We start from the raw sequence: 25,197 nt of genomic DNA, 5'->3' as shown, positions 1-25,197 counted from the left end.
TGTGTGTGTGTGTGTGTGTGTGTGTGTGTGTGTGTGTGTGTGTGTTTGTGTGATTGCGCGCGCGTGTGTGCGTAGTGCGGTCTGCGGCGGCGGCGGTAGCGGTGGCGGCAACGGTCGGCCGTTCTTTCGGTCGGGGAAAACGGCGCGCGGTAGTGCTGTACGAGCGTTGCGGCCGGAAGAACGTGGCGCGGTCGTCGTCGTGTCGGTCGCATCTCGTACGGTGTATGCGCGCGGCACGGTCGCCAGTGCCAGCCAACGTTGTGTGGCCGCGTGCCCTGTGCGGTGGCCGTGTGGAGTGCGAGAGCCGTAGCCCGTCGGCGCGTTGCTTCGGTCGTCGTGACCGGGATTCTCGTCGTTTAACCGGACGGGAGAGGACAACGAAAGCGGTGGTCCTGCGAGATAACAAGTGGTACGCAGCGGTACAGGTAGATAATAGATAGATATATAAATAGATATATATAGAGAGAGAGAGGGATAGAGAATAATTCAAGTGCGCGGGCGCGCGTGAACCGAAGTTGACGCGGACGGTCGCATCGTGACGTAGACGGGCCAGCGGACGCGAACGCGAACACGGGAAGGCCGGCCCCGAGGCGGGCTCTATCGGCACGCGTATGGGCTGCGACCTGGGCAAGTTGGCCAGCTCGGCCGCGTCCGGCGACGAACGCGGCGGCAAGCACAAGAATCGGCTGGAGGAGCCGCCTAGTCCCGGGCCCCCGGACCCCCGGCTGCCGCTCACGGCCAAGCAGAAGTACAGCATGATCGCGTCGTGGAAAGGCATTTCCAGAGCGATGGAACCCACTGGCGTGTACATGTTCATCAAGTGGGTACAACAACGATCTAGCGTGCGCGCTTCGCTGGTAACGGTATCGCGACCCCCGGGGCACCGTTGCCGTTAAACCGCTGCGTTTTGTGTTGACATACGTACGTTGTCATCGTCACCGGCGCGTCGTCGTCGTCGTCGTCGTCGTCGTTGAAAGTACTCCGTTTCACGTGTACCAATAATACATTTCCGCGCGGACCATCCCGCGCGTTGTTCACGTAAACCGTCTGGAAAGATGTGGGTGTCCAGGTGCGCGTTTCGCGACCAACCGCGATTATGATCGCGTCGCGTTCCCTACGAATAAGCGGCGGCGGTGCACGTCGTACGATAAAATCTACTGCACAATGTCCACCACGGGGTCAACGTTAAGATCGTTGTTTAGTTATATTTTATCTCGTCCAGATAGATGGTTGCACGTTATCCGTACGATTATTTTTGATAAGAAATTCATTTATCCAGATAAATACGTCTGTACACAAAAACAAAATACGAATTTTTACTAAAATTTGATTTTATCGATAGTTAATACTTGAAATTTGAATTTTTAAACCACCCCGATAGCAACGATTACGAAATAATAATAGTGATTTATAAACGTTTTCGTTATGATCCCGGTTAGGTTAGTGACTAACCGTTAATCCATCGCTCAAATACAGAGTAGATGTTTTTGTTACGTTAGGTTGGTGAGCTATTAAATTATCCGGAAAAGTGATTATAAATATTTATTAGTAAGAAAATTACACTAGTGAGCTACTCTTTAAGATCTCATCTATTTAATTGATTTTTGCATTATTATTTTTATCATCGAATAGCGTTCTTTTATTTATTGTACGTATAACCATAGGCGTGCACAGACCTATTTTTTAGGGTATGCAGAAGGTTGCAGAAGGTCTCTATCACTGCCCTTCCCCATTCACAATAGAAGATATCTTAGGCGTTCAAAATGCTGGTAAAAATGTACATACAAATGTCTAAATAATTGTTGAATTTCAAATTTTTTTTCTTAAAAAAAGTGACTCAATGGCCATTTCTTTATTGTTATAACTGTCTTCATCACTATAATTTAAAATAATTTACGATAAAACAAATTAAATATAAAACACTTCAAATGATTTGAGTATTATATTTGAATAGTGAAAATAAACAAAAATATACTCAATATTATAATTTGAAAAATAATTATAATTGACCATAACACAATTCTACGTTAAGTCAATAATGTCATTACGATTTACATTTTTAGCCATTTCTCGCTCTACAGTTAAAAGCATTGAGCTATTTAATCTCACTTGAAGCATAGTACTTCTTCATTTTGACTTCATCAATATTAATTTAGTAAATGATCGTTTACATGTATAACTTGTAACTGACATTACTGCAAATTACTTTATCGCAATAATAAATAGTTCAAAAATAAAATGTTTATCAAATTATTTTAACCATTGAAGCCAAACTTAAAGTATTTTAGCATCACAGTTGATTTCAATTTGTTTTGTTGTAACAACGTTATTTCAGCTACCAATTCATCTTGATTGCACTTAAAGCGTTTACTTAATATATGTGTTGAATGATTATATAAAATGAAAAAATAAAAATATAAATGAATCTCTTTATAATAGTTCGGTTAGCAAATCTTTGTTCTTTGGTTAACAAAACTATGTGTATAATATAAACGATATAACAAGTATCTTTACTAATATATATTTAAATACATATTAAAACTGTTATGAAAGTGTACAATAATCAACATTTACTGTGACACATTACATGTGCAAAATAGTTTTTCTTTTATACTTATTGAATATTGACTAATAATGATGTCAACTACCAACATCATGCATGTAGTCTGTGTTTAAACAATATTGAAGTACTGAGTACTATACTAGTATCAAGAATATAGACTTAAAGGTATAAAACAATTTTTTTTTCTAGATAAAAATTTATTTTTCTTAAACCTAAAACTTATCCTGATAAAAATATTTATTTAATCCCAACCCTGATAACAGTCCATGGTTTATAATTATATTCTTATGCGTATTTTAAATAATTCTGTCCGTAGCTCACTTGTGTACTATATTCGTATATCTATATATAAATACGTAAATGGAATCTTTGTCACACATGTACCCTGAAACCACTCAGTCAATTATTTCGATTTCTTTATTTAACGAAAGAGTATATCACGAAACAAGGTTTAAACTTTATTTCAATTCTATACGTTAATTAAGTAATTATAATTATTTTTTTTAAATTTATTTCATAGGTGATTCTCAGAATATTAAGTAAAAAAGCTTTTTCTGTTATTCTTAATACCTATAAACAAGTATTGTCTGATTTACAATAGAATTTATAAAAACCACGATTATAATATATATATATATATAGTAACCTAACCTAACATAAAAATAAGCATTTATTTTTACGGGCAAAGTCGAGTAATTCAGTTATATATATATATATATCAGAACAGACAATATAGCGCGTAAGGGTTTGGGGAGGAATCTTCCGCGGGCACAGGCGTTAACGGAAGGTTCCGGAAATTCGGGACGGCTTACCAGACAAAGCACATGATAGACAGACCAACATTTGTGGGACCCTGTAGGTTTCTCTCTCTACGGTTCTATTACGTGTAATAATTTTCACTTTGTGCATTATTTTCCAAAGTTTACTTTGCGATGCTTGTATTGTCACAAATTCGTTTCGTACATTTATGAATGAGAAATTTTGAAAATTTTTCTTTTTCAAAATAATTTTCTCCGTATTTTAGAAGAATTTAGAATTCTAAAAGATTTTTTAGGGTATTTTTGAATACAAAACGTGAATTTTAAATTTTATTTTAAGTTTATCAACGTTTACGTGATATTTAATATTAGCCAACATGTATTCGTATTATACAATCGGTTAATAGTAGTTTTAAGGCCAAATCAAACATTTTTTCCATTCAACTTTATAAAATATCGTTTAGACTAAAATTACAAAATAAAAATAAATTTGGTGAATTTTTTCAATATGCTGTTCAAAATTCAAGGAACGTAAGCATTTTTTTTTATTGTAATTTCTAAGTTTTTCCGCGGTTAATTTACACTTGACTTTTTATACGTGCCTAGCGAATTAAATTAGTTTTCGTCTTCTTTCTGGAACGAACACACCCTTTCACTTAGCTAACGAGCAGTGATGATGTTTCTAAACGGACAAAATTAAATGCAAACGGAACGGAAAAGTTAACAATCCTACCCTTTGTGCACATCAATACGTTATCAAAACGTGTCGGCGAATACTAAATACATTCTGATACGATAGATCCCGTTTGTATTCTTATACGTACCGGTGACGTGCAGAGGATTTTTGAGAGCACATGAAGTTAAATAAAATTACGCCCATCCAACTATTTAGTGCCTAATCTACTGCCTACTGTATCAAGAGCAAGAGCTCCTCTAAATTGTTGTTTATAAAATAAAATATTTATCTTACTCAAGAACCAATTATTTTATCATGAGTAGTAGTAAATACAAATGTAATGGTAATCAACTTGTATATAATTATGTACTTGGTAATTTACTAAATTAAATTTCACCGAATAGAAATTTGATTAATTGTAGATTAAAATTAATATTCAAAACATAAGTACCTATTTACAATATCTGCTGGCTAAACACCGAATGACGATAGATAATATTATGATTTTCTTTTACATTCTACCTCTATCATATTATCATAAATGGTAAATCATATAATACCATATAGTAGTGTATACCAATTACGTACTGTAGTTCAAATATATATTGAACTATTTAATATTTATTATCCAATGTGATCATTGATATTGTTTCTTAGTTAATAGCACCGATGCAATAATAAAAACAATATTATATTATTAATTATAAGGCTTTATATCTAGAATAGACGATCGAAGAAAAAGTGAAATTAATTTTGAGAGAAGTCTGAAAGTGTATAAATGTAATAAAATAAAATAAAATTATAATTATTTAATACTATTATTATGGTTCACTAGTCCATTCAATTAATTCAGATAATGTTTTTAAAAAAACTAATAATTATTTGGGTAGAACACAATTGCGTACGTTTGTAGATGGATAACAAAAAGGTGGATAAGAAAAATAAACACTATGCGTATGAAATTGTATGCAACGTTGTCAAATTTACTAATTTTACCGTATTATATCTAAATATAGAATACATATACAAAAACAGTTTTATAATAGTTCATAGTAAAAATTAGTAAGGGCCGGTTTCACCATTAAAGAGTTAAAGTTGAGATTAATTAACTCTGAGTTTATCAGTAACCCCAAGTTATCATTATTTCAGTTTCACCACCAGTTTATAAGTGGAAGTTAGTAAATCTCAGGTTAGCTAATTAATTGCTGGTATTAACCAGGATTCCCTCTCATTTTCCACTTATAGCATTGATAACACCGCTCATTGAATTGATAACGCTGAAAACGTTAACCCTTTCAGACCCAAATTAATTTCTTATAGAGATAAAAAAAATTGTATTGCTTATTCATTTTACTATGGACAATAATAAGAGTAAAATGTTTTAAAAAAAATTTATTTTTAGATTTTGACGAATTTAGGAGTATGTTCTCTATAGGGGACATTGAGCCTGAATGGTTACAAAAAAATTAAAATTAAAATTTTCATATTAAATTTTAAAATGTTTCAATAAGTATAAAGCAATATAATGTAATGAAAAATTATTATTTTTATTATTTAAATTATTATTCGCGGTCTTCGTTGCATCGCAATAATAATGTCGTCGTTATCGCTCTCACTCTCGTTATCAAATAATATTCTACGATACATTATAATAGTATCTTCACAGGCAGAAAAATTGTATGCAAAAACGAAATATTCAAATACGACACACAATAATCATTATTGAAAGCAAAAAATATGTTAACAGTAATAACACGTTTTAATACTGTTGTTTGAACTAAGAGTTATCTTTTAACACTCAAAATTATTAGGAGTTAAAATCTGGGAGTTAAGATTTTCGATAACTTGATGTTACCCCTTAACTCTAAATCGTGAAATTATTTTTTTGAGTTAACCTTGAGTTATTGGTAACTTGCACTTTAACTCTTGTTAGTGAAACCGGCCCTAATAAAATAATAAATAAAATGAGGATAACTAAATAAAATAAAAGTAATTAACAAATCGACAGTTTTTATTTGAATGAAATTAATGTTAATAAATTATTTGAAAAATGCTTAAATTTGAATTCCTTGACATCTATAACCTACTACTTTTACTGAAACTCGGAAAATACCGTATAATATAACGGAAATAACAAAATTTTGTTATATCTGTTATATTTAATATCATTAACAATAAACATAGGTAATAAAAGCAATACAACACAAAATATTTATTAACTTTTTTAAGTTCTCTCATATAGGTACGTGGTATACACCAATACTGGTATGAAAAATTGGCATCAGCATTTAAGAATTCGTACGTAATTGTGTAGTTAAAAATCAGGTAAAATCGTATGGAATCGTGTAGCTTAAAAAGGTATCGGCGATCACGAACGTACGCATTCTTGTTTTATTTAATTATTTATACGGTAAACTTCATACGACCTGTGAGTATTTAATTTTAGAAAATTCATAATTTTTTTGAATATTGATTAATTTCTTATTTTCAAAGATTTTATTTTTTTTATTAGTAATTAAACAATATAAATCATTTTTTTTTTTTACTCCAATACATGAATATTATATAAGTTCGATGTTACTATTAAGTATTTCTGTAACAGCAATCCCTCAGATCTCTACGACACCCGTTGATCTTGGCTCCCACTTCCTTCAGGAGTACATGCAGTTGCATTACTTGTTCACTTCTCTGTGCACCACTGATTCGTACAATATTATTAATGCACTATTATATTATTCACCTCATAACGAGCAATCTGCAAGTGCTGTTTAAAATAAAATGGCGGATTTGAAGGGAGAACATGTCGATACTCCCACTAACAGTGAATTTTTTTTAATAACAATTATTGATTAATCACTATCGGCCATGAGGCATGTCTCGGCGTTTACGCTATTAGTAACAATTAAAAATAATATATGCGAAGTATTTTCATTTGTTCCTATTTCTACATCACCGAATCAATATTCAGAAAATTAATATACGATAATAGTGCAATTTAATAAACGACAATTTTCCTTTCACTTTAAAGAACAAAGCGATCAATATCCAATGTACGAAAAGCTTTAGATATGTACGAATATGATTGATTTCATTATATTTCTATCATACATCGATATATTAGGTAGGTAGTACAGATAACGGAAAACTTTTATCTTAGTTTATCCTATAGGACCAAATTGTAAGACCAAGTCCTAATCAAGCGAATTTTTAAAATTTTTAAATTTTAAAATAACAATAGATGAAAATATTCTTTGGAAGAAATCTAAAAACCATCTTAATAAGCTTAATTAAGTAAAATTAATTATAAATCACTCTGCACAAAATTATCTGATACCGTTTAAGAAAAAATAACCGATAATAAAATATAAAATATTTATTTATATATATGAAGTGAAATAAGTAAAAATAACTAAATATTACATTATTTTTGTAAGCATTATTTGCGTATTCCCCTGTTTTTTCCACTTAAATGAGTTTTAGATGCGCTACTATATTATATATTCGCGTGTTCATGTGTGTAAATAAACGGTAACATCGTATTTATATGTATCATTATTATATGTTAAATTTATGTCTATAGATCATTTATAATATATGTAAACAATGAGAGGTGGAGAGAGAGAGAACAGAAAGAGAAAGAGATTGGGGTATCAAACGACGTATACGACGTTTTGAAACATAGGATTTTGCCTATATACCCCTTTAGGGTTTAAAGTTTAAATCCAAGTGAATTATTCAATCAAAAACTAATATTATATGAAAAGGATGCGATGACGGTAGGCCATGAGTTGATATAGTGTATGTTATGGTGCAGTATAGCACTTGTCGACAAACTTAATCGTACTATACAGCTGAATTTTTTTACACGCGATCGGATGATGAGAGAAGAGGAATTAATTAACCTTACCGAAAAGACATCTGACTATCGTCTATGTAGCTGGTTGTTATAATAATAATAATAATAATAATAATAATAATAATACAATGTTCACTTGACTCAGCCGCTGGGCTGCAGTGGAGAGGATTGTGGGTGAATGCGGAAAAAACGGCTTCAATCGTTGATTTTTACTGCTGAGGATTTGCACCGGATATTGAATTTAAATGTTAATCGATGCAAGTCTGCCGTGCGTCATGGCCGAGACCACCTTGTAAACCGCGTCATTAATATGCGATTCGTACGACTGTCGCGGACGGAGCCGATGCGTAGTGTTTCAATAATGGCTTTCGTCGGTCTGAACTTACGTCAGAGTTACGACGTGGACGCGTTCCTAAACGATATCGATAATATAATAATCATAAAACGGATGTTGTGGTCAAATAATGTAACACTGCACCACGCCCAACGGCAAAATGTGACGATTGTGTGTTCCGGATCGACTGTTGGATTAGTAGCGTATATTAAGGATGCGGCGCACGTTGTTTCGCTGGACCCTATGGTATTCTCTACATGGATTTCTCCTCAAACCCATTCTAATAATACTGCCACTTGTATAGATTCGGTTATACCCGTGCAGCACGTCTTACGTTCATTTAATTGCGCTATTCATTCAATGTTATGATAATTTCTTAAAACTTGAGTGTCTTCAGACCTTAAAGAGTAGATTATAATACAATCGAACTTGGTTATCTCGACCTTCTTTTACTCGAAATCGTCGATACCTCGAACTTTTACTCCGGTCTCTAGAATTTCTTATTCAAACAATGTAAAAAAATCTTGTTTAACTCGAATATTTTCTTGGATAACTCGAAGTTTTGAGCACATTTACAAGCACGGATGCATATTAATGAATTAAGGCGATTTATCGAAAACAAAGGAGAGGTCAGTGATGAACTTTTTGAAGCTTTGAATAAAATAGAACGATTCACTACAAACGCTGTAATCAACAGCAAAATCAAACAAAAATAAATACTTTTTTTAAATAATTTTTTAACCTTTGTTTATATGTACATGCATTGCCTACCTTTTTAAAATTACATATATATACATACATATAAATACATAGTAACTAATTTTTATTGCACATTAAATATTTTATTTATAATAAATACAGGAATTAATATACAGTACTGTTTAAAATTTTTTTTTTGGATAACTCGAACTTTTACTCCGGTCCTTTCAACTTCGAGTTAACCAAGTTCGACTGTATGTAAATTATCAGATGCTGCCATGTAATATTTAAATACGCATATTTCTACGCACGCTAGTCGCGTGTGCGATGGACGGTAAAGCTACGAAAACCAAGGGATATATGCATAAAACAGAAATTCGAAAAAATCGATTTAGATTTGGTTCGACGATAAATAATGAATAGGTACTTAGAAATTCAGTTCCTTCGATACGTAATTATTGTTGTATTTACGAGCACGTATACGTGCTAGTATAAACGCTACGGCTATATTGTATCAGTATATTAAATTGTTAATTTTGATTTTGATTATTTATGTTATGTATACATATTTATTATTTTTATTAAGCGTTTTTTTTTTTATTTAAGACAAAAGAATAACCAAATTTGATTATAATTTGTGTTTTCGTTTTAAAATATTTATATTGAATAAATGGATATTAAAATTGCTTTCTCGTATGTCAATAAAATAAACTAATGTGAAAAAAAATGTATTTTATGATTTATAAGAATAAAACGTTCGAATGTTATTGTCTTCTACATATTAATTCAGTGTTGGCATAAAAAAAATATTTTAGTTTCAAAATGAAAATATCCATCGTTTAAATTACCTCTTTCTTTTACTCAAATATGCCTTCAGTGATGTGATAATGTTTTGGACCTAATGCTGGTTCTATTTCAAGAGTGTATGTTCTCCACAACTAAAAAAATATTAGATGGACCTCCGAAAACCTTAATCGATTCTTTCATTTTAATCATTCATTAAAATATTATTTAACATTAATGTTGAGTGTAATTTAGAAAATATTATAAATTTATGAAACCATCAATCTGTCATTAGGTATTGATTAGTATATTCAATACATTTCATGTAAATGTTTCTTGAAAATTACATCATAGAAATTGTAATGAAAATGCTTTGAACACATCTCGGTACATGAATAATTTAACCAATAAATATTAATGTAGTAATAATTCATGGAAAACTACTGATAAAATGTTCACGAAAGTGAATGCACCGTGAAAACGATCATGTCCAAAGTTGTTACATCAAGATTATTTCCGCGATTCGTTAAAATGTTTGATTAAAAAAAACATTTGTTTTAACCGAAGAAAGATTATTTTTTACTAGAAAAATTCATAGTTGTTTATTTAAAACGAACAAGAAATGATCAACGTAGTTCCAGGTATAAATTCCGCCTTTCAGTTTTTATATAAAACTAAACAATTATTTAACAATTATTTTTTATTATAACTTTAAATAATGTGTATACCAATACCCTTATTAATTAATATTATTAATAAGTCATAATGCATGTGTGTAATATAACCAGTGATGTAAATTGTATAATATATATTATATAATATTGTATTAAACAGGCGTATTGTACGTCATGTATAAAAAAATAAAATACAAGTGGTAAAAATAAAAAATCAGCGATAATTGATAAGTGATAGATAACAGTAATAAAACGACAGAGAACGGTCACACAATTAACATGGTTATTGGTAGGTGGTTGCCGGTTGCCATCGATCATAGAAAAGAGATTATAAAGAACAAGCATCGTTGTCCATTATAAAGAACTATTCTAGCTATAGACGATAGACCTATAAACTTAAGTTTCATGATTCTAGTCGAAATATTTGTAAATCTTAATGATACGTGCGATAAGTGCTAAGTCATAAACTCAAGTCATAAGTCATAATCGTAGACAGTAGACCACAGTATAATATTATACTAAATTCTATTAATTCTATTTAATTACCTACAGGCTATAAGTTACAATTAATTGAAGTTCCTAAACGTTAGTTACTGTTTCTTTTTACTACGAGTCGACCTAATAATGTCTAATAGTATTGCTTACATTCTTATTACACTCCGGCAGTTATAGATTTAACAATTATGTAAACATCATAACATTTTCGTAAAATACTGTATTATACACGTTTAATACACGTATAATACACGTATTACACAATTAAAAAATAAAATATGGTATTTTTACATCACTGATTATAGTATAACTAATAATTTATTTGTAATAACACCCTGTTTATTAGTACAATTAAAACAGTGGTTCCCAACCTTATTTATTCTACGCCCCCTTTGTAGATTTTCAAAAATCTCACGCCCCCCCACCTATAAATTGAAAAAAATTATAATTTTAGTACAACTACGTACTACGGCATTGATGTGCACTGAGCAACTGCAAAATAAAACTAAATCGCGTCTAAACTAATCTAATACTTTTTTCTCCTGGTTTTCTCTTATTGAACTGATTAATTTACGGACGATGTGGCATGGTGCACTATGGTTAAACACTTGTAATCTTTATCGATTACTTTATCGACTTTAACGACCCTATATTCTATAATCTATAACTATAACCAGTCCTTGTTAATTTTTCATTTTTTCTCTTCATTTTAAATATAATAAAATTTGATAAATAAAAATGTTACTTTGTGATGACTGCTTGCGCCTCCCCAGCGTTGTGTATACGTCCCCCAAGGGGGGCGCGCCTCCTAGGTTGGGAATCACTGAATTAAAATGTATACGGAAATTACTTTCTCCGTCAACGAATCGATCATGTTTTTGGGTTCCAATTCAACAATAGTATTGATATATCATATTTCATACGTATTCAAATGAATTTTACTCGTTTAAATTGGAAATTATAATAAAAACAATGATATTTAAGCGAAAACACAGTCTAATGAACCTAGAAAAAGGATAATTTGGTTAACCTTTAAAACTATTTTTCTGGAAATTTACGTGAACCTTCGTTTAACAAAGTTTTTGTATAAAACAATATATATATATGTAGTGTAACAACTGTAATCGGTTGTGATCAGTGTTTATTTCAAACCTTCTATCCCGGGGGGGGGGGGGGGGGGGGGTTATTTTTACGCGGGCGCGGGGGGGGGGGGGGGGGGGGGGGGTTATCATAAATTTCCAAGTGGGTATGCCTTAAAAGTAAATAATTAAGGGAAGTAAAAGTATCGTTTTAAGCTTAATTTATCTAATACTAATTAGATAGATACCTACGAATACGTAGATTCTTAAAAATCTAACGTTGGTTAATTGTATGAAAATAAATAGAACAGACATTTACTATACATACGTTAACATACGCGTAGACAGACGACAGCACATTTTAAAAATTACTCACATGCGATAAAGAATCTAAAAACAATTATGTTAACATACAATTTTATACACATTAATTGACTATTGATATATAATACAAAGAGGTATGTCGTATACACCGAACAAAATTGTACGTATAGACACAAAAAATATAATTTTTATAAAAGTAACAATTAAAATAACGCATGTTTCCGTAGTCGTCGTGTCACACGACTATCACAGAAGAATTAATACGTGTTCTCTCTTATATACATTTAGATAACTATAATAATAATAATAATATAATAATTTGCTTACATGTTAATAGAAAAAATTAAAAAAAATATTTATGCTCGCTTATTTTTTATTGTGACATTAATATTACCTGAATTTGAATTGCCTACAGGCAATACCCAAAAAAATATTATATTAAATATTTATTTTATTTTTTTATCAACCGTGCGTCACAAAATAACTCACGATTGTACAATAACTCGTTTCACATATTATCTCATCAAAATTATATGTAGTTTACGTAATAATGTCATACATTTTATTGGATGGGGGTATTACCCTCCCGGCCACCCCCTGAAATAAACACTGGTTGTGATGTTCTGCAACGAAATCCGTCGAAATACAAAATTCACACTCACACACACACACATATACAGGCCCGAAGGTAAAAAACATTCTATTAACGGATGCACCCTTTTCACGTCGAGTATATTCATAACAATGTGGAAATAGACTTAATGTTTATATTACCCAGGACATTATCCCTGTATATAGGAATAATAATGGCACTTATTTCCATTTCAATAATACTGTCGAACATGCTAATTTAATTTCGAAACTTGCTTGGGCGTATTTCGATTACTGCAGACTTAAAAAAATAAATATCTACACATTCATACACAAACTAATATAAAATATATTATATTTGACATGATAATCGCGTGAGCACTGCACGTAAACGTCTCGTCCCTGGAGAATTTCGTAAATAAATATATTCCAGTTACCGGAAATGCATTGTGGTTCGTAACTGTACACATATTATAATCTAATTTACTGGGCCTCGGGTATATTGTAAAATAATCGTGTTGTACAGTCATGTCTAACCAGTGTTGAACACCTAAGCGTAGTCCTAGAAAGAGGAATAAGTTTGGTGCATTAGAATCAAAAAGTATTTTGTCATAATATCTCGATATTTATTCCACAATTCGATCGGATTCGATGGAAACATGTTGTTATTATTATGTCATACAGAATACGTATTTGATGTAGAGATGAAGCGATCGACGCATCATGAAGTGATGAATCGCAATGTGCATCAATTTCCAATAAACTCAAATGTTCACACGCTTCACGATAATCGTTATAATCGATTTCGATAATCGTCGTAATTTTGCAAATAATATCACGTAGATAACTCAATTCTGTATATTTTTGAGTTAATGCAGACTTGAACTGAGGCGACAATATGTATGTGCAGCTGTATGTATGTTGTTTTTGGCCATGTCGTCAGGTGTGCACTTAAGAGGTATAACTCCGGAACCACTTATTGTACAGCATACAAACTTCACAGAAACTATCTATATACCAATCTCAATATGTCCTGAAATTTTTATCAAATTCAGTTTGGTGGATCTTGAATTATAAAATGTATTCAAAATGTACACTTATTTATATATATAGATTATCAATGTACTGACAGAATCATCATGGTAAAAATTAACTTCTATCCAACATAACAACGATTATCCAAGTATATATGCCAACCACAACGCGCGATGATGATGAAGTCGAAGAATTGTATGACAAATTAAATAAGGTTCTAAAGATGACAAAAGCTGGAAAAACATCATTATCCTAGGGGATTGGATGACGGATATACAGGGTGTTGCACGATAAATATATAAAACTTCAAGAGGTACTTCTACAGCTCAGATGCAACAAAAAAAGTCCATATGATCATTATCGAGTTCTCAATAATAAGGGAGATATTTTGATTTTTGTGTTTTTTGATTGAACGCAAGTTTCATTCATAATAATGTTCATATCTGCTGAACCGTTGATTCTATAATCAATTTGAATACACCACTGAAAATCTCATAAAACTAGCATTAAGAAAACATACCTTTCAAGGTTCCCACCTAATTTTTTGAGTTAAAGAAATAATACAAATCTTTTAAAACTTCAAATTGTCGAAATTTTAATTAATTTCAATATTATTTTACAATAATAAATTTCTAAGAAAGGGAGGTACAAATTTCACAAAAACTTCAAAATGTTATAAACTTTAGAACAGTATACTCCATTTTTTCATTAAACTATTTGGAGGGGCCGCTATTCCACCTTATGTGCGGAAAAACGAAAATAAATTTTAAGCAATTAATACATGATAAACTGACAGTAAAAACTGATTATGCCGCTTTACTACATTTATTTAAAACGTTCGATAACAATTCTCGTTATTTAATTGTCATAATTTGTTATTGATATGTAAATGTTGGTCGTAATTATTATTATCTTAATTTATTGTATAGTCGTCGAATTCGACTAAGTCATTCAAATGTTATTAACATGTTTTATTTATTTATTTATTTATTTTGTCGACCGTGGTGCTCAAATTTTAATACAGTTATTGTAAGAGGTTATTGTGTAGTGTTTGTTTTTGTATTATCTGTTATGCCTTCTTATTCAAATACCAAACTTGTAAACTTGCATTTTATTTATGGTTTATGTAATGGAAATACTCGAGCTTCTCAAAGAGAGTATGAAAATCGTTTTCCTGGTCGGCGTGTTCCTATCCAACCATGTTCAGTAGAATTCACCAAGTTCTGAGAGACCGAGGTACTTTTAGACGGTCTTTGAGAGAATGTATACATTATGCAGATTTGGAGAGGGAAATCATAGATGAAGTAAATAGAGATCCAGAAACTAGTACACGTACGCTTACTCGTCAATTTGTTGTTCATCATTCGATTGTTTGGAGAACTATTAATAGAGCAAGTTTATATCCATATAATTTATTAAGAGTTCATGATTTAAAGAATACAGACCATCAACAACGTGTTCAGTTCTGTAGATGGCTACTTCATAATGAAGTTGAGGATTATGATTTCCTTCAAAGTATTACTTGGACAGATGAGAGTACATTTATAAGAGAAGGCGTGTTTAATATTCATAATAGAAGTCATTATGCTCAGGAAAATCCACGCTTCGTACATCAACAACGTTTTAAATGGAGATTTCCTATCAATGTGTGGATGGGCGTCATCGGTGGTGTGTTAATTGGTCCATTTATAGCACTTCCTCGGACGGTAGGTGGAAATACATACCTACATTTTCTTCAAAATGAACTACCTGGATTGCTTGAGAACATAACCTTAGAAGTCAGGAAGCGCATGATTTACCAACATGTAGGAGCCCCACCACATTTCTCAAGAGCAGTAAGACAGCACTTAAATGAAACATTTACTTTTTGGATAAGCAGAGGAGGCAAAATTCCATGGCCTCCAAGGTCTCCAGACCTAACTCCTTTGGATTTTTTTGTTTGGGTATAACTCAAAGAACGAGTTAACGATCTGGAAGTCGATTCTGAAGCAGAACTCAGGCAGATAATTATTCAAGCTGCTATTGAAATGAGGAGAATAATGACAATAAGAGTAACTGGGAATCAAGTACCTGAGAGAGCACGTGCTTGTTTAAGGTAAAACGGTGGATACTTTCAACAGTTTTTGTAATATATTTATATGTACAAACTAATTTTAAATCTTATGAAATAAAATTTACATCAGTACACCACGTTTTACCGGTTTTATATTTATCAATTAGAACTAGTTTTCGTTTTTCCGCACACAAGGTGGAATAACGGCCCTTCCAAATAGTTTAATAAAAAAATGGAGAATATCATTTTAAAACTTATAACATTTTGAAGTTTTTGTGAAATTCGCACCTCCCTGTCTAAGATATTAATTGTGGTTAAATAACATTGAAATGCTACGATAGAGAAGCATGGAGAGCTGCAACAAATAAATCTACGGATTAATAACAAAAAAAAAAAAAAAAAATTAACAACAAAAATGAGCTATTTATTTATAAAAAATTATATAAAATAGGTACCATATTCATCAATGACCATTGATGATATTTTATAATAATTATTAATAAATCAATATAGCATAATACTTGGCTTTGTAAAATAGTTAACTTAGTCCCAAGGGTGGCTAATAACCCCTTAGCCAGCCCCTTAAACCCACCCATGTCTACCATCGAGTACGTGCGGATCACGACAATCGAGATTGATTCGTGAGCACCTATGCACACATCACGTGCACCTGTTGGTAACTTTAATATTCGTATCGGAATCGACTACGAAACAAGGCTGGCAACAGATGACGTTTACATATATATAGACGTATGCCAAAATGTTCAGGTTTATTGGGTCGATCTTGGCTGAACTTAGCTCTTGTCCTGTTCTGTCATAGTTTGTTTGTTGTAAAAACCAATGATAGTTGAGACGTTGCACGCATAATTGTGCGATGCGAGTATAAATCGAAAAGTTCGATGTAAAACAATCGGTGTTTACTTTCACTGAACCAACTGGTAACGGTATAGCAGTCAGGGACTGAAACCTTGATGAATTGTACGGTTCCAATTCGGGTTCGGTTCTTAGAAAAAAAAAATCGGTTCCGGTTTTGATGCCGATTCTAAAATAACTAAAATTTGGGTTTCGATTTCTATTCGGTTAAAAAAAAAAAAAAAAAAAAAAAAATTTCGGTTTCGGTTATTAAAATAACAAAAATTTAGGTTTCGGTTTATTTTCGGTTCTTAAAAAATGAAAAATTAGTTTCAAGTTTGGTATTATACTAATGTGAGAAAAATTTGGTTCTGTTTTGATTCTTTTAAAAATATTACTAGTGTTAATTAGCGTCAATTATAGCGGTTAATACCAATTTTCAACCAGATATACTATCATTTCTTAAGTGAAAATAGGACTAATTAAGTAAAAGTGTACTCATCACCGTCACGACTACCATGTTTAAATATCGTTTCATGTTTATTGATAGTTTAAACATTGAATTGTGAATTACCACTTGTTGTATCATTATTCAGTATTGAAATTTTTAAAATATTTTAAAATAAAGCTCAGGCGTGCTGTACATCAGATAACGATAATCACAAACATAACATGCCTACAAAAAAGTTATTTATAGACAAAATTTTAGAATTTCTCGTTATTCTGGAAATTAGAAAACCCATATGCAGTAAATAAAGACTAATTTTGTTGCGATTCCTAATACATTATTACATTATTAACATAGAACTATTGTATACTTTTATAGTTTAATGACACGTCTAAACTCTGTTAGTACTTGCATGATTATTTTTGAATATTATTAACAGGGCTCATAACTTATAGCTCTAAAAAAGGTTGTTATAATCGCTCAAATATGCTCTAAAAAGTATTCATATAAGCGCTTAAACATGCACTAATAATACTAAAATATGCAAAAAAAAACGTTTGTATACAAAAATTATTATTTTATTATTATTATTTATTATATTATTTTATTATTTTAGCTTCTATTATTCAAAAAAAAAAAAAAAAATTAGATACTGAATTCACGAAACGAACGAGCATGCATACGGTACAAAAAATCGGAAACGACTGCAAAATGTTAATGAAAAATAATCTGTAAATAATCTGAGAATGATGATATCGGAATATCTAGATAATAACAAAATATCCGAATACCTAATAATACCCTAATAATGCCTTAATACGTCGCTTAATCTCGTATTGGTATATATAATTTCTTCTGATATTATGATAGAAGTTATATAAGAGAAAAATTTATTAACATGAATTCATTACTAATATAAACAATTAATATGACTATAATTACTTGTTATTTTTAAGAAAAAATGTTTTAGGCTACTAAAATTTTTTTTAAAAAAATCATGCAAAAATCTAAAAAAAAGCAAATAGCACTTATACTCCGAAATACGCAAAAAATGCAACATAAAATTTCGTATGTAGCTTCTTCTTTATCTGAAATAAATTTATAGCTTACATAGGTACCTCTAGGACCTCTCAAAAAAAATTTAGCAAATGCTAAAAGTTATGAGTCCTAATTATTAATATCGATAATAATAATAATATATCTACGTATTTGTGTAGTTCTTATTACTTATTAATGACAGATATAAATAAAAATAATACAATTATAACAACATTGAAATTAACCGTAAAAAACCTGTACAAAAAATTATCGGTTCCGGTGATGTCCCTATTTTAAAATTAATTTAAATTAGGGTTTCAGTGAAGTTCCGGTTTCCAATATTCAAAGGATTCCGGTTCCAAAACCGGTTCTTTTAGTTCAACCAACATGCTTTTATTCATTTATTAAGACATTTATGTGTTCAACATAATTCAATTTACTACATCGTTAATATCATGTTGAGACTAACTACGTTTGACAAATGGTAAAATTGGGTTTCATTTAATATTTCATATCGTTAATTTGACAAGACTCTTATCTTTTACCTTTAATATGGTTAGTTTCTTGACTATTTTAAATAATAACGTGAATTTATATTAAATATTTAATATCACGTTTACTCGTCGAGACTACCCAATTATCTAGCTCTATTTTAGTCTCAATCTTTCTTCGATCATTTATCTATCTCTCTTTTGAAATCTATCCTTTAAAACTGCATTTATAAAGTCTAAATGCATTTTTTTTATGTCGGTACTAATATAAGTATTAAAATGTAAATTCATTCGTAGATACAATTATTAAACGGATTTCAACAGAACCTTACAATTGTTTACGGACAAATACTTCGTATAAGATAAAAGTATGAAATTGGATTTCCTTTATTTTTTCTCTTATCGAAGCAGTATATTCGATACACTAACGTTATCTTTGCGACGTGCAAGAAAAATACGAAATTATTGATTTGATGAATTATGCGAGTGCTGTAATTACATTTCTGTTATTAAGACGTTAAGTTGTTCAAACACGGATTATGTGTTAACCGCCTCACACACTTGGTACTCGGAGGTATATCTTTAGGTACATGTTTACATCTTATCATCAATTGTACCTGCCGTTAGTCCTTCAAAGTTGATACAAATATTCATTGCTTGCTAAATCCAATATTATAGGTAATTTAATATAATACTGATGTCTCAAACATTGTTATTATTTTTTTTATGAAAATTACTGATGATAATTTCTAAATTTCTAGACATGAAAAAATTACACTTTATTTCAACTGTATAAAACGTACCTGTAATATATAATTCTTTTTATAGTAATGTTGAATAAAATATATAAGTTTGAAGTACAACTATGTATATTACTTGAATTTATTTGAAATTATTTTATTAGAGTTTACAACTAACAGACATACTCGTTGTTAATGTACTAAAAACACCTTTAGGCATTTAAAATTGTTTATTATTTTTAAAAAAAAAACCTCATATTACTTAAATAATATTGGTAGGCAATCTTTAGAATAATTATTAAAATATAGTGTTTAGTATAAGCCAAGTGACAAATCAATAACTACAAAAAATATACTATGATAATAGGAGATATAATTAAAAATATATTTATTTTTCGAGCCAAAATCTGAATTATTAAGTAATTATTAAATTGATAGGATTTTAGCGATTCGAATTCTAATTCATTCACAATTTATTCAAGCTTAGAAATATGTAAAGCATTTTTTTTAAAATAACCTTTTGTATTTATTTATGCTCAAGTAATCACAAATATTACACTCCCTCGAATTTTAAAATGGATTTTTTAATTCAATTTCAGGTTTATTAGTACATACAGTCATTTTTTAAATTTATAAACATTGTCTACATTTTTTTCGAACTCGATATACTTTTTTTTTTCGCTAATAATTGAAACACATTTTATTTAGGAGATACGTACTAGAAGTTTTATTTTCACAGTGATACGGGTGTATATAATGTTCTTGGTTAGGATGCTAAAGATTTTTCTGGTGATGGAACAATTACAACAGTTTCCCTTTAGGTCATTTTTTCACTGACGTTTTTCTTCACGTTCATCTGAACGCCAACTCATAGGCTGGCAATGACTACTTAAGATTCTGTAACTAATCACTTGTTCTCCATCATCAAGACATCAAACCCAATACCCAGAATTCATTTTTCAATTCTTTTTTTATTCCCGCCTATTTATAACACAAATTAGATTCGTATTGAAACAGTTGTTTTATAGTAAAGATTACTTCACCTAATTTAGACGTTTTAAAAGCCGAAATCCGTCCGTCCTATAGTGGTTTTTCGGCAAAAGGAGCTCGTCATGCCCGCATTTACTTTATCGACTCATCGATACAGTATCATCCAACTACAACTCTATATAAGGTCGTCTGTCTTATTTCAGTCCGTATCTTCTATATGGACAGTTATTCGTTAGTTTTGGAAGTTTTTGTATTTTAATCGTGTTTCATCCGTCCTCGCTATGGTTGATTTTCCAGCCATTGCATGAACTATCTGCAGAAGTCGAATTCCTTTGTACCAATGGTGTAATCCTGTGGTTTCTGCGTAAAAATAAAGTCTGCCACGAATGTGTTTCGGAACCCGTGGCATAGAATGCCATGAGCTGTCTGTAGCCGGAAGTCATCGTTATGATTATCATTATGATCGTTTCTCTCTCACTTTGCAAAATAGCAAAATAAATACTTAATTTCAGTGGTCTTATATGAACAAATATGGTAATTGGTCGTTATTTTCACCATTGCGTCATCGAAACGAATCATTTGTGATGAGTGCATGCTCCTTACAAGAATTATATTGATTTATGAGTACATTTTTCGTAAAATTGTAAAAAAAATATGTAAATTTTGTGTACATTTGTGAATCTGAAATGTATTAAGTACCCAAAACGGTTAATTTATTTCGTTCTTTTCTAACACATATTTTACTATGGTTGGTTGAAAAGTATTAAATTATTTAATCACGATTTGTCGTAACATCATTTGGTTTGCAATGTACTATACGATCTTGGTTTTATCTATATCAATAGTTACAGTTTTTTATGAAATCCGAAAACTTGTAATGCAGTCAGGTATGTGCAGACTTGTATTTCAGCTGGTGTCTACAATACTTTTTGGCTCTGTCTTAATAAAACGTGTAAGTTTATTCAATAAATTATAATGAATAAATAATTAAATAAACATTACTTAAATTATTTATTTAATATTGTGGTATATTAGTCCTAATGAATATGTTTTATTTGAATCTCGCATATTTTTCTCAGATAGTTTAAATTATCTATGATATGAACTTTTGTAGTCAATTGTAGCTATTATATTATCATAATTTTTTTACACGAAAATGTGGAAAATTTAGTTTTATTTTATTTTTTTCTATAAATGTAATAAATTACATTTAATTTGAGCAACTTTAGTTGAAATACAGACTCCTTACTTTAAGACATAAATTTAAGGACCCCATTTACAACTTTTTGGGTGTGGGGGTGGATGTTCGCCCTCTTACCGGTGAACACGTAATATTCGTTCTGAACGTATACTGCCGTCAACATTATATTGTACTTGCCTCGTTGTTTTCAATTACACTATTTGAGTCTTCCGAAATCTTAAAAATAACCATGGCTTACACACGTATGTTTCATTCGCGTAGGAAATGTGGCCACGAACGCATTTGTTGTAGTTGTGTGTACATTGTGTGCCACTTGTGTAAGTGCGTCATTTGTGGGGAACCGTATATTATAATAACTATACCAAACGTATCACGTGGATAAAACCATTATTTCACGTATGCTAATCAAATAATAGGTGTATGAAAAACAGATGCATCATCAAACGCAATTATCGTAAATTAATAACTCGCATTCAAATCAATGCGTGAAAACACATAAATTTGATGCAATTCCTCGTTGTTTGGTTCCATTTTTTTTTTCATTTTCAACCGATAAATTTATTATGTTTTCATGTTTCCTTTACGAATGTAATAATGATGGTACTTGTTGACTCAGAGATTTTTTTTAAATGTATTTGACAGGCAAAGTGACTTAAACAATAATTTACCGTGAAAACTGAAAAACCTTATTTTACGATATAACATTATAATAGAGTTGAATGTATTGAGTTCATATACTTTTTGCAATACAGCATTGGAAGAGTATAAAAGTAAACAATAATCAATATCTGTCCAAACCAATTTCTAAGATATGCGAAATGTTAAATATTGCTTATATGTTGGTTATAAGCATGAGAGAGTACATTAAATTTTTTTTATTTATGAATGTTTATCGAATCGTGAGACTACAATATATTAACCTATGAATTATTCTACATGTTTATGAATATTTTACGGACTTACCACGTACATCTTATAGAAAACATTTTTAATAATACACTTTTATGTTACACATTGAAATCATGGTTTTTTTATTATTTTACGGATATCAAATATTACAAAGCTAAAACTTAATATATAATTGTTCACGTTTTGGTGTCTAAATTGCCTTAATGAATTTGGCTAGTGTATTGATTCGTTTTTTATTTAACATAATTCTGATCAAGAGTTATGACGATTTATTTTTCTTAAAAATATTTTGAATAATATATTTCTACTTCCCTCACATTTTGATAGGGATAGAAATTAATCCTATTTGGTAATAAATCTCAAAAAACATATAACATAAAATTTGAATAACCCGTTTGTTTTTTTTGCACACATATATTATATATATTTACATTTATATATACTATGTTTGAGTAAGCTTTTTTTTATGTATATGTTTAAAACAATACTTGTACAATTTATCGTCATGATATTTTTATGTACTTATACTTTAATAATTTTTGTTTGTGGTCTTTCACAACAATAGTTGAAGTATTTTTTAGTATGTTTGTGGAAGATTCGAGGCATTTTATTTTTATTGCTAAAGAATAGTATTTTTATTAAAATAATCATGTTAAATGTTTGTATATGGTTTTACACCGAACTGAAATTAATTGTAATATTTAAATCTCCCGGTTATTGCAACAACACTTGTGTATTTACATTTACATTTAATCTATAAGTGATTCGTAAATCGTAAAATACTTTAAGTTTGATTAGATAATAGTATTAATATGTATGTACTAAATGACGAAGTATGGAATCTTTACCTTTTCAAAAAGAATTTCTACTGTTTTACTGCTCCTATATTTGTCAAAGCTAAAATTGGTATTGTTCCAAAACTCAAACATGTCGTTAACTACATGTAAACTGATTTAATTTAAAAAGTTAACAACAATTAATTCAGCATATTAACCCGTCGTTGGTACACATGTGAGCGCGTCGCTCACACAGATAGCATTTCGAGCGTTATTCGTACAAATATTATTGAATTGATCTGATACTATAAATACCTTCAAATAACATGTCTATAAATATTTATAAAAATAAATAATTACGCTATTTGTCATTGCCTATCAGTTATCGTTAGACAAAGTCGACAGTACCGATTAAGTGAGCGTCGCGCTAACACTGTACTAACCGCGCAATATTTTTAACACCACCGCCGTAGTCAATTACGTACACGTGTTTTTATTATTTTTTAATTTATCATGGCCAATAAAGTTATTTCGTGGTTAGAAGAGACCGAAGAAGTTTTTTTAGATGACTCAGACGATATCGATGCTGATCCTAGTTATGGAGATCCCGTCGAATTACGTGAAAATAAGTCTGAAAGTGACATTTCTGAACCTACGCATAGATCAAATACTTCGAAAACTTCTCGTTCAAGAAGTCGTAGTCCTATAGCACAGAATTCTTACTACTTAGGGAAAGATAAACAAACAAAATGGTTTAAGGACGCTCCTCCTAGAAATGTACGTACTCGACAACGTAACATTGTTTTACGTTTACCAGGCGTAAAACAAATAGGTCGCGATGCAAATTCTATTTTGGAGTGCTGGAACTTATTTTTTTCTAATTCCATTATTGACGATATAGTAAAATACACTAACATATATCTCGATAAAATTCGTTCAAAATATACACAACAACATATGGTACGCGAAACATCAAAATCCGAAATAAACGCACTTTTTGGACTGTTATATTTGGCCGGTGTTCTACGTAGTCATCATCTCAACCTTGATGATTTATGGTCAAACGATGGCTTATCCCCCGAGTATTTTCGAGCAGTTATGCCAAAAGCACGATTTTATATTCTTCTAAGAGCAATGAGGTTTGACGATATAGGTACACGGGCCCAAAGAAAACAATTTGATAAGCTTGCGGCCATTCGTTCTGTATTTGAAGACTTTGTTCTACGCTGCGAGAACTGTTATACAGTGGGGGCAAATGTAACTATAGATGAAATGCTCGAAGGTTTTCGAGGCCGTTGTAGTTTCCGACAGTACATCCCAAGTAAGCCTAACAAATATGGTATAAAAATTCAGGCCTTAGTCGACTCTCGCACCTTTTATACGTCAAAAATGGAAGTGTACGTTGGGACCCAGCCCGATGGGCCTTATAAATGTGACAATAACCCTGCAAGTGTCGTGAAAAGATTAATCGCCCCAATAACGAAAACAGGTCGTAATATCACTATGGATAACTGGTATAATTCTATACCTCTAGCAATTGATCTACTAAAAAATCACAATACAACTGTAGTTGGTACACTTCGTAAAAACAAACGTGAAATTCCCCTTTGTTTTTTAGAAACTAAAAAAAGGCAATTGAACTCTACGATGTTTGGTTATGACAAAGACATATTGCTTACATCATATGTACCAAAAAAAAATAGTTAATAGATCAATTAATAATAATAATAAAAGTGAAGTGTAAGCGCCGCGCTCACAGTGTAACAATCATGTTACAAACTATATGTGTACCAACGACGGGTTAAAGATACTATGAGGTTGTTACGCTCTGA

The 25,197-nt window shown here is 31.0% G+C and overlaps 1 protein-coding gene across 2 annotated transcripts in view; it reads left to right on the top strand.

Annotated features, from left to right (window-relative positions):
* Positions 1–123: 123 nt before the first annotated feature.
* LOC112683164 (neuroglobin-like) overlaps positions 124–25,197 on the top strand; it is a 64,049-nt gene continuing 38,975 nt past the window's right edge. The window contains exons 1-2 of one of the 2 annotated variants that reach the window (XM_025554064.1): positions 124–425; positions 516–820. In XM_025554064.1, the coding sequence (XP_025409849.1) occupies positions 612–820 (209 nt within the window). In that variant the 5' untranslated portion in view covers positions 124–425; positions 516–611. Of the gene's footprint in view, positions 821–25,197 lie in introns of both variants that reach the window. The other variant, XM_025554063.1, reaches the window with a different exon arrangement.

The sequence above is a fragment of the Sipha flava genome, unplaced genomic scaffold (assembly GCF_003268045.1).
Source record: "Sipha flava isolate LNK unplaced genomic scaffold, YSA_version1 220_pilon_pilon, whole genome shotgun sequence".
Lineage (NCBI taxonomy): Eukaryota > Metazoa > Arthropoda > Insecta > Hemiptera > Aphididae > Sipha > Sipha flava.
Note: the sequence above shows the minus strand (reverse complement) of the source record. Positions and strands in the feature narration are given on the sequence as shown.